A 12,920-nucleotide genomic window follows, 5' to 3' on the forward strand; every position below is an offset into this window, starting at 1 on the left:
ATGTTTTCTTAAAGTGGCTAGCTACATGAAAGGTAAACTTGTCAACCGAAAACAGCAGAAGGTCACAGATATAGCATGGAATTCAATTTTTAAAATAATTTATTTCTCAAATATTTTGATGTTATCTCATAAGAGGTAGAAACCGAAAAAATAATACAAGCTTATATAAATAAGCGAAATTTTGAGCAATTTATCGCTCTTCTGAAATGATGAGTGCACTACCGGAAAAACCTAATCTGGGACGGAGTTACCTATTGCAGCTAATTAAAGTTATAATTTTTCTCAGGTAACTTTTTTTCCATTAAATTAATAATTTATTTTTTCAGCCAAATAGAAGGCATGTTGGAAGAGTGGTCCCTTGAGCCCACAGTGGGAGTAAGTGACCGAAGGTCGGTCCTGAATCTCCTAGGTAAAAGTTTTAAAATTATACAAAGTATAATATAAGTTATTTGGTTATTATGTATTTCATTGAAATGTTTCCCATTGCCCTGAGATAATCTTTACCTTTAGTTGATTATGATGAACAAGGAGAGGTCACAACTGATAATGGGAACGAATGATGTAATTATGATCATTTTTATAATAATTGTGTTTTATTATACTCTTAAGCTATAGGCATTGAGTCATCAAACATGTCCTACCAATATGTAAAAATAAAAGAAACCGAAAATGAAGGCGGTTATCTTCTCAATTTGAAGAATGTTTGTGGAGTAGAGCAGCTTGGCTATCATGACGTTGTATTAGATTAGCTACAAGCAACCGTGAGTGGAAACAAATAAACACTGAAAACACTCAGAATATTGAAAGGACATACAGGCTGGAATTACTCCGAGTACTGCAAATACTTACACTTATAATTACCAAGGAGCAAACCCTCCATGTTACTCTCCGTCTTTCAAGAGCACATGTACTAGTTATTAATTTATACTAAGATGTTTCCACTAAAAAACTAAATGGTAATGATAGTAGCTTCATAAAATTAAAATAAACTTGCTCAGATTGCTAACTAAAAAAAGGCCCTCCAGCTTTATTTATGAATGTAAAATTAAGATATATTACTAGTATCAGAATAATATTCAAAAAATATAGTTATTTAAAATCCTTAAAACAATTATCTAGTATCGATATATCTTCTTCCCTTTGTATCAGGGCTTATCAAATCAAGCAATCCTCAGATATATGTATATGTACTTTATTCTTCTATATGCACCTCATGCTTCAAACAAAACAAAAGCAAAAAAACAAAAACAAAAAAAAAACTGTATATAAAATTTATATGCAAAAACAACATAATATCGGAATATTAACAATAATAATTGCTAAATATCTCAAAAAACAATATATCGGAATATCAACAAATATCAATCACTCAATTCTGAAAAACAATTATAAGATGATTAAATTTATCTTTCATATAATAGAAAAATATTATAAATAGCCTTAAGTACGTCAAAAAAAGGTATAAGAAATATGGAGGGTGTATAGATTATTCCTTGCTAGAGGTTAATTCATTATCTTTTGTTTTTGGTCCATTCAACGTTTTCTATATTTCCAAATTGATTATTTGGCTTTGGCTTTGTATTTTCATTCTCATAGTCCTTATCTCTCAAAGTCTGACAAAGATTATTTCCTGGATTGTCCAAATCACAGCAGTTTCCAGTTCTCGTATTACATTCCATCTTTATTCCTGAGACTTTTAAATTTATGTAAAAAAATAAATTAGGTTTTAAACAACATGATTACAACATAACTTTTCCATACTCTCCGTTTGAATTACTCGTTTGTAGGTAGGATTATTATATACGCCATATAGAACCTCTCTTAGTTGACATTGAAAAGCATAGGGGCAATGTAATCCTTGTTGACAGGGATCTTTCACATGTCGACACAGATCTACGCTAGGATTTAACGCGTAGCATACTCCCTTATAGCAACTAGATCTCACTCCAACAACTGTATATGTATATAAAACATACGAGGTCTCTATAATCAGCTATTTCAGCTCAGTACTTACTCACTGCAATCCCTGAATATAATAAAACATTTGTACACGTCAAATCACATTTAAATGGAGCCTCATCATCCATGCAGCCTCCCCTTTGAGCATGATGTCGTATCCACTCCATATAACTCGTAATCCGTGTATACACCCCAGGAAGAAATTTTTTGACGCAGCCAAAACCATAGGAGACTAGACCAATCAGTGTACAACGGCCGTTTTCATTCAATATAAGTGGACCTCCACTATCTCCATAACAAGAATCCCGATCCCATCCATAGCCACATATTTTTGAGGATCGTGTAGATTTTAAAGTTGCAGACTTGCAATACTTATGACTATTTTTTAAAACAGTTAATGCAGTTTTTCGAAGAATATTGCTGACTGTGTTGTTGACACTTGTATTTGTCTTCCCCCAACCAGACACTATGTATTATAATTATGTATTAAAGTTATTGATTAATAAATACTAAATTATTACCAAAAGCTATACGTTCTTCGTATTTCTCTTCCAAATTTGAGGGTAAGCAAATTGTTTGTATAGCCATACTGATTTTTGGTCTACTCCTTAATTTTATTAGGGCTATATCATTTGAGACAATTGATGCATTATACTGGTGATGAGGTATGACTTCCATAGCCTTTGTTACAAACGAATTATTTGTTTTTACAAAGAACAGAAATGTGCCCAATTGTACCTACAATAATCCATTATCCATTTTTTATATTAAAGACTAACATGGCTATAATACACATAGAACCTACATGGACCTTTGATGGTTTAGCAGTCACGCCATCCCGCTGTACACAATGTGCTGCAGTTAGCACGAACCACCTATTAATGAGAACTCCCCCACAAATGGAATAAAGATCTTCCTGTTGTTTTACAGCAACTAGGGCCGACCATGGCATTTCAAAAGGACGTGCCACTTTTCCACCAATGATTCTAGATAGGGAATCACACGACGATTTGCCATATTGTGAATACCCACATCCTGTAAATTTAATAAGGACGAATGACGTGGAATTTATTTTTTTTACTAAATAAAAGAAGAGAAAACTTACCACATTGATCCAAGGATCGTGATTTGACTGCTTCCCTTTCTTTGAGTCGTTTTACATCAAGTCGAAGTCCAAATGTACATGATACTACTATGAGAAAAAATATAAAAGTTATGATATCTTCAAGGATCATGTTCAAATGTACCTAAGTTTATATACATGTGTTTTTTAATGTCGTCTACATGAATAGGTACTTTATAGACAACTGTTTTTCAGTATTTGACAGTGCTTAGAATGACTCGCAATAATTATTTTGAAAGAAGGATTACAGTTAATAAAGGCCTCTCAGTATAAATTCAACATTTTTTTAAATGTCCTATTTGTTATATTTCGATGCTTAACCCTTATAAAATTTGATAAAAAAGCTGTAAACAAAAAATAATCAAAGTAAACCTACAAACAAGAGCGTCATAACCAAAAACATGGAACAGTACAGAGCTGCAATTCTGGAGCTCTACACGAGTGCAGAATGACTACCAGAGATGTCTAAAGGGTTGGGTTGTAACCGAACATGTACTTTCCTTTCTTTTCTTTTTTTGATCAAATAAGGCCGACTTTTTTTTAATACTTATGAAATTAAATAGGGAATATAATCGTGAATTTAAATATTATTTTTAAAGTTGAGTTATGTATTTTATGTTATCAGAATAAAAGTTAATAAATAAAGTTACATAAGACATTCATTACACGGGAGGCTTTAAATAAATACCCTCTTTCATTTAATAACTATTCTACCAATCCTTTGAAAAACTTTGTAAATACCTAAAAGCCTTAATATCTGAATATACTTTGGACCTATATAGTTTGTTTGCTCAGCCTTTATATAATTATAAATCAATTTTGCAGCGGACGAATCTTAGAAGTTGAAGCTCATATATTGTTATTTTTTATCGAAATTCAAATTTTTGATATTTAATAAATATTATTCATTCTAAAATAGTTGATTTAAAATATAAAAAGTTCAAACTATCCCAAATATATTATTGATTTATGACGTAAATTAGAACATGAATTGGAATCGATAGTATTGCTATTTCAGTACTTTTCTATAATTTAGACAAAATATTAAAACAACCAGAATGGATAGAGAGCAAAATCTTGGCCTTAAATCAAATTGAGTAATGTATCTCAATTTGTATCAAAGTTGTGGTAGAGTATGTACTTTTTACATTTTGTGCTAGTTTGAACTTTGACCTTGACCTCCCAAAGTTTAATGGTCTCTTTCCGTGAGGCCGTATTTAGAGCTCAAACTGTATTGGGTTTTTCAAATTATACTTTGGACGAGTTCGAGTAATTTACAAAATATTTTATTTACTTTTGACGAGTTCGAGTCATACTCGAATCCAACTCTAGTTAAAACTATGCAGGGAAAAAACCCACTTTGTAAATATATTAATATTAGAATTATTATTTTTTGTAATAGGATTATGAAATGAAGGAAGACATTGAATTAAAACAATTGTGTAATGAACAGTGATGGATAATAGTGTTGGATCGGTCCATTATCGGTCTGAGTCGATCACCTGATCAACTCAGTGGGACAGTCTAAAAAAATGAACCGATAATAAAAGTCACGTGATTCGATTCTACATTGGTTTGCGGAAGGATGACGTAAACCACAAAAAAATAGCTTTTAAAATTATATAACGGTCCTGCAGAGACATATGAATATTCTATTTGGAAATAGCAAGGAAATTAATTATCATAATTCATATAAATACAATTTGAAAAAAGTGAGTGACGACACATATTTTCCTTTTCTTATTTTTGTCGGTCCAGACTGCAGTTCATCGACTCACTCAGTTTAGACCGATGGATAGCCGGTCCGGTTTATTCGGCCCTGACCGACCCATCACTAGTGGATAAACCATATGCTGTGGGTAATTATAAATATAAGAAACCGAAAATAAATGAATGTGGGCATCTCCTCAATTTGAAGAATGTTTAGAAGGAGAGCAGCTTCGCTGTAATGACAGCAATATTAGATCATTTTTAAGCAACTGTAAGTGGAAGGAAATAAACACAAAAACTACTCCTTATATAGCAATAACATATAAGCTGGAATTACTCCGAGTCCACCAAGGACTTACACTTATAACTCTCGAGCAATCCCTTATTGTTACTCTCCGTCTGTCTGCCCAATCCAACTAGTTATTACTTTATAATTACTACACTATCTACCCATGTACGTGTCTATTATTTCAAGCAGCATTAAGCAGGGCTGTCAAAATTCTGCAAAGAACTGTCGCCATCAAATTCAAGTGTCTGCAAAATAGACCTTTGTATTTAATCAAAGCTTCTATACTCTTCGGATTATCATAAAGGAAAAAACAGTCTCCACAGAAGTCTACAGCCATTTATTTTGCTTTATTAAAATCTAAGGCATTAATTGATGGAAAGCTTACATCCTATGAGCCAATATACCCTTACGAACTTAGAACAATTAATTTTTTTAAATTGAGGACACTTAACTTCCCCCCACTAAGATACGCTGCTCAATGAAATAGACTATTTTGTGTGCTTATTTTTCAACTGGCCTCTTTGATATAAATTTTTGAAAGTTCTCATATGAAGGAATAACTTGAAAGTATAATGTTTATTTATGTAGGTGCTTTGTACATATAAAAGGAACAGTGATACTTTCAATATAACTCATTTATTATGAAGATTAGTAAGTTGCTTGAACGTAAGAGCTTTTATTTTGCTAACCTCAGTGTCTTCCTAGCGTAATAAACAAACAAACAGTGAAATCCTGCAGGAGTCAGAAAGAAAATCGCTGCGCGTATTAACGCTGGGGACAAGATCAAGGGCATTACCGAGCGTTTCTGTGTCTCCATAATCCTGGTGTACAAAGTCAAGAACAAATACAATGCCACTTAGAGCTTTTCCGATCGTCCTCAGAGTGAGAGGCACGTTCAGGAAGTACAGAAGCCAAAATTAGTGCAGTTAAGACAAATTTGAAGATGTTCCCTTTAGTAAGATCTGTCAGATTACCAGGGAGTTAAACATCGACAAAATGTTGCGACCTGCATTGTGAGGCATAAAATAGGCCTCAAATCAAGACTCTTTACAAAATTTCAAAGACTGACTTCCCAACAACACGAGAAAAGACTTGAGAGATGCAAGAAAATTATTAACAAACTAAAAAGAGGCCAAAGTTCTTTTTTGGTGTTCTCTTATGAAAAAACAAAAAGTGTTGCTGCAGTGTCAAACTCAAGAAGTACTGAAGATTTTGTAAAGAGACCTAAAGATGTAGAGGCATCCATTTGCCATGTTGGGAAGACAATACACCCTGTTTCTAGCATGATTTTGGGTATTGTGGGTTCTGACGGAAATATGTTTCCACCATTCTGGACAAAGGGACAATTGATATTGTGCAGTACTAGAACTTGCTGTGCACACGGTCTTTCCTGCCCTTAACGTAATTTATAGGGTTGGTATTTGGTGCTGGTATAAAAGGGGCTCCATGTCATTAAAGCAGGGCCACACAGAAGTACATCTTGGACGAATTAAGATACATGGGAGGTTGTTATTTAGAGGTTTGACCACCTAATTCACCAAACCCGAATCCCTTGAATTACTTTATGTGGAGCACCGTAGACTCCAATTCCTGTGCAGCCTACCAAAAATACCAAAAGAAATAAATTAAAAAATTATTAGTGGTATTTTTTTTTTTGAATATTTTTTGGGACATACTTATGGTACACCCTTTAGTTGTTGTTTTCTCAATAATTAAAAAATAATTCTATCAGCTTTGCATAAATAACTTTGTTCAGATTGCCAACTAGAAAAAACCTCTCTTACTTTCTAGGACATATTTTAGAAACCTCTGGTTATAGTTTTGGAATTGCATATCGCAGAGCGAAAAAAGAGAAAAAGTATTGAATACAAGCATCGTGTATTGTGTTCACTGCCTACTCTTAAATTAATTTAACGGAGGTTTAAGTGTTTAGAAACTTATGGGGGTGTCTTTTCCTAGATTTTTTGCCTTTTACTTCACTTGAAGAGGATTCCTGGGCTCGTTTTTACTATTCTAAGATTTCCTTGACAAGGTTGTGTTGTCCCACAATTTCTTCAGACGGAGATTCATCTTTCTCATGAAGCATCTTAATACATTAAAAAAGAACTTATCTATATAGGTTCTATTAAGATGAATAGAATTACTATTCATCTTAAGTCTTTACTTAGCTAACCCATGGTTATTGACGTGGAAATCATCCAATTTGACAAACTATAGTCAGATTGGAGTATGACCGAAAGAGTTGTGTGTTTCAAAATATACTGTTTATTGATATGATTAAAGAATTGGATATATGAGTTAGCTTTGCCCAATGTGAGGATGAACTTATTATCCGGATTGTTAATAGTAAATTCAAATGGTTGAAGGGCTCTATAAGACGCTTTAAGGCCCAAAAAAAAAGATATGGATTAGTTTGGAGCTGCAAATAAAATTTTTTTTTGCTCCTAAGACGTGATCCCTAATATTTTTAAGTATTTTAAGTCTTTGTAAAGATAAGGAGATCAAGGATAAGATTCCCACGTCCCTTACCAGAGAAAGATTAGCTCTAATTATGAAGGAAGCGAATGTTAAAAAACACAGCCATTGGGGAGAAAAAAAATATGTTTCACTCATTGCTATTAATTTTACAAGGTGTTTGACACAATTTCCCATTTATTCTTCCATAGAGTTTTGAATGAATACTTCCTAGACGTTTTTTCGACCCCATGGTGCTCTTTTTATAATGGAACATCAACCATCACCATCAATGGAATACAGAGTAAATCGAATGAGTTAGGAAAAAGTTGTAGACTCTTCTCTTATTTTTTGTATCAATGGAATTAATTACTTCTAATTTATTACGTAAATACCGAGGCTTTTGTACCTTCCTGGGTAAGAAACGCCATTTAGTCTATTTGTGATATCACCCTTATGGGGGAGGTGAGCTCAAAATTCAAGTGGTGAAGATAATATGTATATATTCTCCTTGCTTTCTTCAGTTCTAAGTGAAATCAAGATTGAAAATCAATGAGAATAAGACTTAAATTATCCATTTACACTAAGGGAGACCGTTAAAATATTTTGTTATCAACACGTGTAAAGTGAGCATTAAGGTGAACATTTTGGGGATATTCTAGAACTTTGAAGTACCTTATCCCCCCTAATAGGTCGAACTAAAGTTATTTTGCACAAAGATTTCGATCTGAATGGCATAAATTTAACTTCCAAAGATGAGTCAATCCATATAATACCAAGCTTGTTTCTCAAATAATATATGTATCGGCGGCCATTCTCTCAGTAACTGACAAAGCCATGAAAGGGTAATAAGTTTGGCTGAAAATACTTTTCCATAATATATATATATTTGGCTTAAATATTCTGCATAAGCAATTGGGAGGGGCTTTGGAAAATAGAAAGACTATTCTATTATCATATTTTTCTCATATAGAACTATTTAAATAATAGGAAAAAAAATCAAAAATTTCCGTACGTCTTTGACTAGTGAAAACTTTGAATATCCATTAAAGTATTTATTGAAATACCATGAGATTTTTATAACATGTTCTTATAAGCCTTAAGATATTATAACTCATAAAAATTTAAAGCAAAACTATATTTTAAAATATTAGTTAAAGTATTAAAGATTCAGCATTGGGAATTTTACAATAATCGCGTCGGAATCGGCATCACGTTTTTTTTAGGATCGTCCCATTGTTACTGATTACTATTTACTCCATAATCCAATTGACAAGGAAACGAATTTATTAAAAGGAACAATAATATGAACATATTGCATCTTTGGCAGAAGTATTAAAGAATATTATTTGGAATAATATCTTATATTTTCTATTGAATCCCTACCCCTTTGTTTCAGTATCCGGAAATTATACGTCACATAACGGAAATGTCTGTATATTAGGGTGTTTTTTTTGGTTCATTTTGAGTAAGTTACTTTTAAATATGAATGTTCATTCAAGCATATGAAATAAATTGAACCAAATTCATTAGATTAACTGCATGCAGATATAAAATGAAAGAAATAATAACAAATCCCAGACTGTATCTAAAAGAATCACTAGGTTGTCGATCTTCAATTTTTATGGTATGAGTCCAACAAGGACAAACAAATTTTATAAGTTATAACTCTCAATTAAATAATCAGTTTTACTCTCAGTCACCCATGAGCACACACTTTTTGCTAAGATGCTCCCTCTTCAACAATGACAGGATAATGATAAAAGCTTAGGATAATAAATAAAAAACACTCTTCAGGTTGCAACTACAAAAAAGTATCGCCTAACGTCATATTTTCTACAGCTCCAGTTATAACAAATCAAAAGTAACAGCTATAGGGAGTCCTCAATTATTGAGTAGCATATAGTTCATATTTTTCTACTTATTCTGAATAAATAAATTGAGCTTTTCACTTATAAAATATACTTTTTAGAACCCTTGGTATCTAATATATATCTAGGGCTTTGCATTAAGTTTTCCCTAACTTATCCTACAGAACAGGTTATAAATTTGTTTAGTTTCTCTAGCAGTTTGAAAATTATTTGTGCTTGACGCATGCACAAGAGCTATAAGGAGGAAATAATGGCTCTCGATGTAGATTTGTTAAAATCAAGCAGAATCTTATGATTATACTATAATACAACTATGTCACATATCAAAACTAACTTACTTTGGGTCAATTGGGACCCCTTGTACCTTTGAATAGCATACACCCTGTATTAACCTCTCCGACAGAACAATATGTCTTTCCCAAACGGTCGGGCAAATATTAATATAAAGCCCTGATATCCAGTGAGAAAAAGGCAATGTTTGTGAGCGAAAAAAATAGTTAAAAATAGTGTAAGCCCAGTAAAGCCTCAGCTTTGATCCCGAGTCAAGTTCTAAATTTTTGGTTTTAGGCACTAGTTTAGTCTTTAAAGTACAAACTTGTATCCAAGCTCTTATGTCTGATGTTTATTGAAAGAAACAAAAACTTAATAGACGGAAAAACTTTTAAAATATTTATTTTACACCAGGGGTGTCGATTATATGGGTGAATATTAGTGTAGTTTAGTGTAGTGTGTATTATAATAACTATACAACCTCAACGAATTAACCCAAGTTGTAACTGAATTAACAAGGTAAAAGCTACGAAGGGAAGAAAAAGTTGCATACAACATAAGGAAAAGCACAAAGAATGATATATAGTTACATTTTCTATGGTTGCATAAATATTATTGCTAGGACAATTAATCGGAAAATAACCCCCTCCCCCCAAATTACGGAACTTTTACTTTTTAATAGAAAATTTAATATTTAAATTTTTTTTCTGGAAAACTTAATTATCTTTGAATTACTATGTATTTTTGGAAATTTTTCTACAAAAACTTTAATATTTGAATTTGTAAACTTTTTAGTATAATACTCAGCTTGTACATAGAAGTGATATTGAGATCATGAGTTCTTTATTTTTACATCTTTAAAATAAGCTGCAACAATTTTATACGAATTTCATAACAAAATATGTGGCAATTTTTTGAGTATTGATTATCGATAAAAAATAGCGCATATTGATATAATTGAAACAAAATTTAATATAACCAAAAATATGTGCATCAAATAATCTAATTAACATACATTATAAAGAAATAAATAAAAGGAGAAAATAATAAGTTAAACATAAACTTATGAAACATATTTACCGTGATATCACAATAGGTTTACATAAATTTTAAATATTCCTTTGGAGGATTTTTGTCTATATGGTTTTTTTTAGCCGTCTAAACCTAGCTGCGTGAGTCAACTTCCCATCTCAGATAGCTATTATTTGACTTTAATCTCACTGATCACCTAACCAATGAACTCAATTAATAACACAAACTAATAACAAATATGTAGATTGCCATGGTTTGTTTTTTAAATTATGCTCACACTTGAGTTTTGAAAGAAAATTAATGAACATAAAAAATTGTTAATTCATAAAATTAGTCACAGCTCAGGACTGAGTGCTTTCTAGTGCTTAAAGGGGTCAAGCCGCCATCTTTAAACAAAGAAGCCTGCTAGGCTATAATAAAAATCGCCTTTGATATTTTAAATACACAAATTGACTATTGTCGATTAATATAGTGTAATTTATGATAAAACTATGCAAAAAAGTTCAGGTCTAGGAATACCCTCCGGTTAAACCACATATCAATTAATGTTATTGAAGCCATAGAACACAAAAATAATTTTTAAAATTTACAATTGTGGTAGATTTAGACTTTGAACCTTTTTTACAAATCACGTTTTTAGAATATCATTTAGATTCAGAGCCATATTTCGAAATAAAATAACTATTGAGATAATATAATTTTTAAATTGAAGGAATAAAAAATTTGATAAACACATTCGAGTATTCATTAAGTTATCTTGAATACGCTTCCAACAAAATGTGTCCTATCATACAAAGATACAGTTAAATGAAGGATCATATGTGGAAATTAATATATTTTTTTTCAATAGCATTATATTATGCCTAAAACAAAATAATAAATCGTATATTACAACTTCAAAAGATTTGCCTTTAAAAAAAGTTTAAGTTTGACTGATTTTTTCGGTTAAACTTTTAATTTTCTTATAGAATATTTAATATATCAGTAATTTAAGTTTGCTTGAAAATGTTTTGAAGTTAAATATAATTATGTCAATTATTTCAATATTTTTAAAAAGAAATGAATAATTTAAAAGCAGAAAAAGTTCAGAAATAAAAAAAAAACAAATAATCCGACTTACATCTAATCAATAAATATTAATTAATTACATTGGTTAAAATATTAAGGGAAGAAAGTTTAGGAAAATAGCATCTTTTCATAACAGTTAGCTTGTCGACATCGGTACAAGGCTGAGTTCCAAGACTGTGATTCTAAAACTCTCCTCCCTGGAAACCATGATTTATTTATTGAATACTTTTAAAAAAATAAATAAGAGATGATTGTTTATTTTGACTTTCAAGTTTATCAAATAGAAAACATAAAAAGTATCACTGTTTGTGTTTGGATATTATTTATTTGTATAATTACTCCGTATTTACTTATAGGACCCTGTATATTAGAATATTCCCTTTAAAAATTTGTTAAGTGTAATAAAACTATTATTTTATTAAGTACTGAGCATAACATTAGATACATATCAAGGAAAGAACATTAGTGAAAGTTGACAGGTAAGTGGATTATTGAATAACGAATGTACAACAAAAAAAAAAAAAAAAAAAAAAAAAGGTGTAAAAGCATTGTATTATTTTAGAATAAGGAAATCCTAGAGGCTTTTTCTCTCATTTTCCACTTCATCTCTTAAGAGGGAAATCCAGTTATTATCTATGCTTAGTTGTATTGTGATAGTAGTAAGGAACTTGATTAAAGAAAAATATATGTATGGCAGTCGGTTCATAATAATATACATTTTATATACTGACTCGGTGCTTTTTCTTCTATCTTATATAATGAAAATATAATCATTTTTGACCCTGAAAAAAGTGATGATTATATAATTGAGATCATCTGAAATTTTACTTCCTTCTTTTTCACAAGAAGATGGTTCTTTTAACATATTCTCTTCTTGACTCCACGATGTGAGGATTAATATGTTTGCTTAGGTACTGGGGCACTAGGACATGGTTAGAAATAAAAATATTATAAGGAAGAAAAGAGTGCAAGGAGGAGGCGGGAGAGACACATATGGTACTACTTAATTAATGGTCTTGTGAATATCAGCTGCCTGTTAAATGATTTTGTAGGGAGAAAAGGAATTATAGTTGTTAAGAAAATAACCTTCTACATTTAAATAGCATTAGTGCAGTGAAAATATTGTAATTATATTTAAATTCAT

At 31.2% G+C, this 12,920-nt stretch overlaps 1 protein-coding gene across 1 annotated transcript; it reads right to left on the reverse strand.

Moving 5' to 3' along the window:
- Nucleotides 1–1,176: 1,176 nt before the first annotated feature.
- Nucleotides 1,177–3,202, reverse strand: LOC121131911 (chymotrypsinogen A). Its single transcript, XM_040727346.2, has 6 exons — nt 3,065–3,202; nt 2,765–2,994; nt 2,481–2,697; nt 2,015–2,425; nt 1,762–1,953; nt 1,177–1,693 (listed from the first exon to the last, which is right to left on the reverse strand). Exons 1-6 carry the CDS (start codon nt 3,192–3,194, stop codon nt 1,512–1,514), a joined length of 1,362 nt encoding a protein of 453 aa, XP_040583280.1. The 5' UTR covers nt 3,195–3,202; the 3' UTR covers nt 1,177–1,511.
- Between the last annotated feature and the right edge of the window lie 9,718 nt (nt 3,203–12,920).

Source organism: Lepeophtheirus salmonis, chromosome 1 (genome assembly GCF_016086655.4).
Source record: "Lepeophtheirus salmonis chromosome 1, UVic_Lsal_1.4, whole genome shotgun sequence".
In the NCBI taxonomy this organism is placed as follows: Eukaryota; Metazoa; Arthropoda; class Copepoda; order Siphonostomatoida; family Caligidae; genus Lepeophtheirus; species Lepeophtheirus salmonis.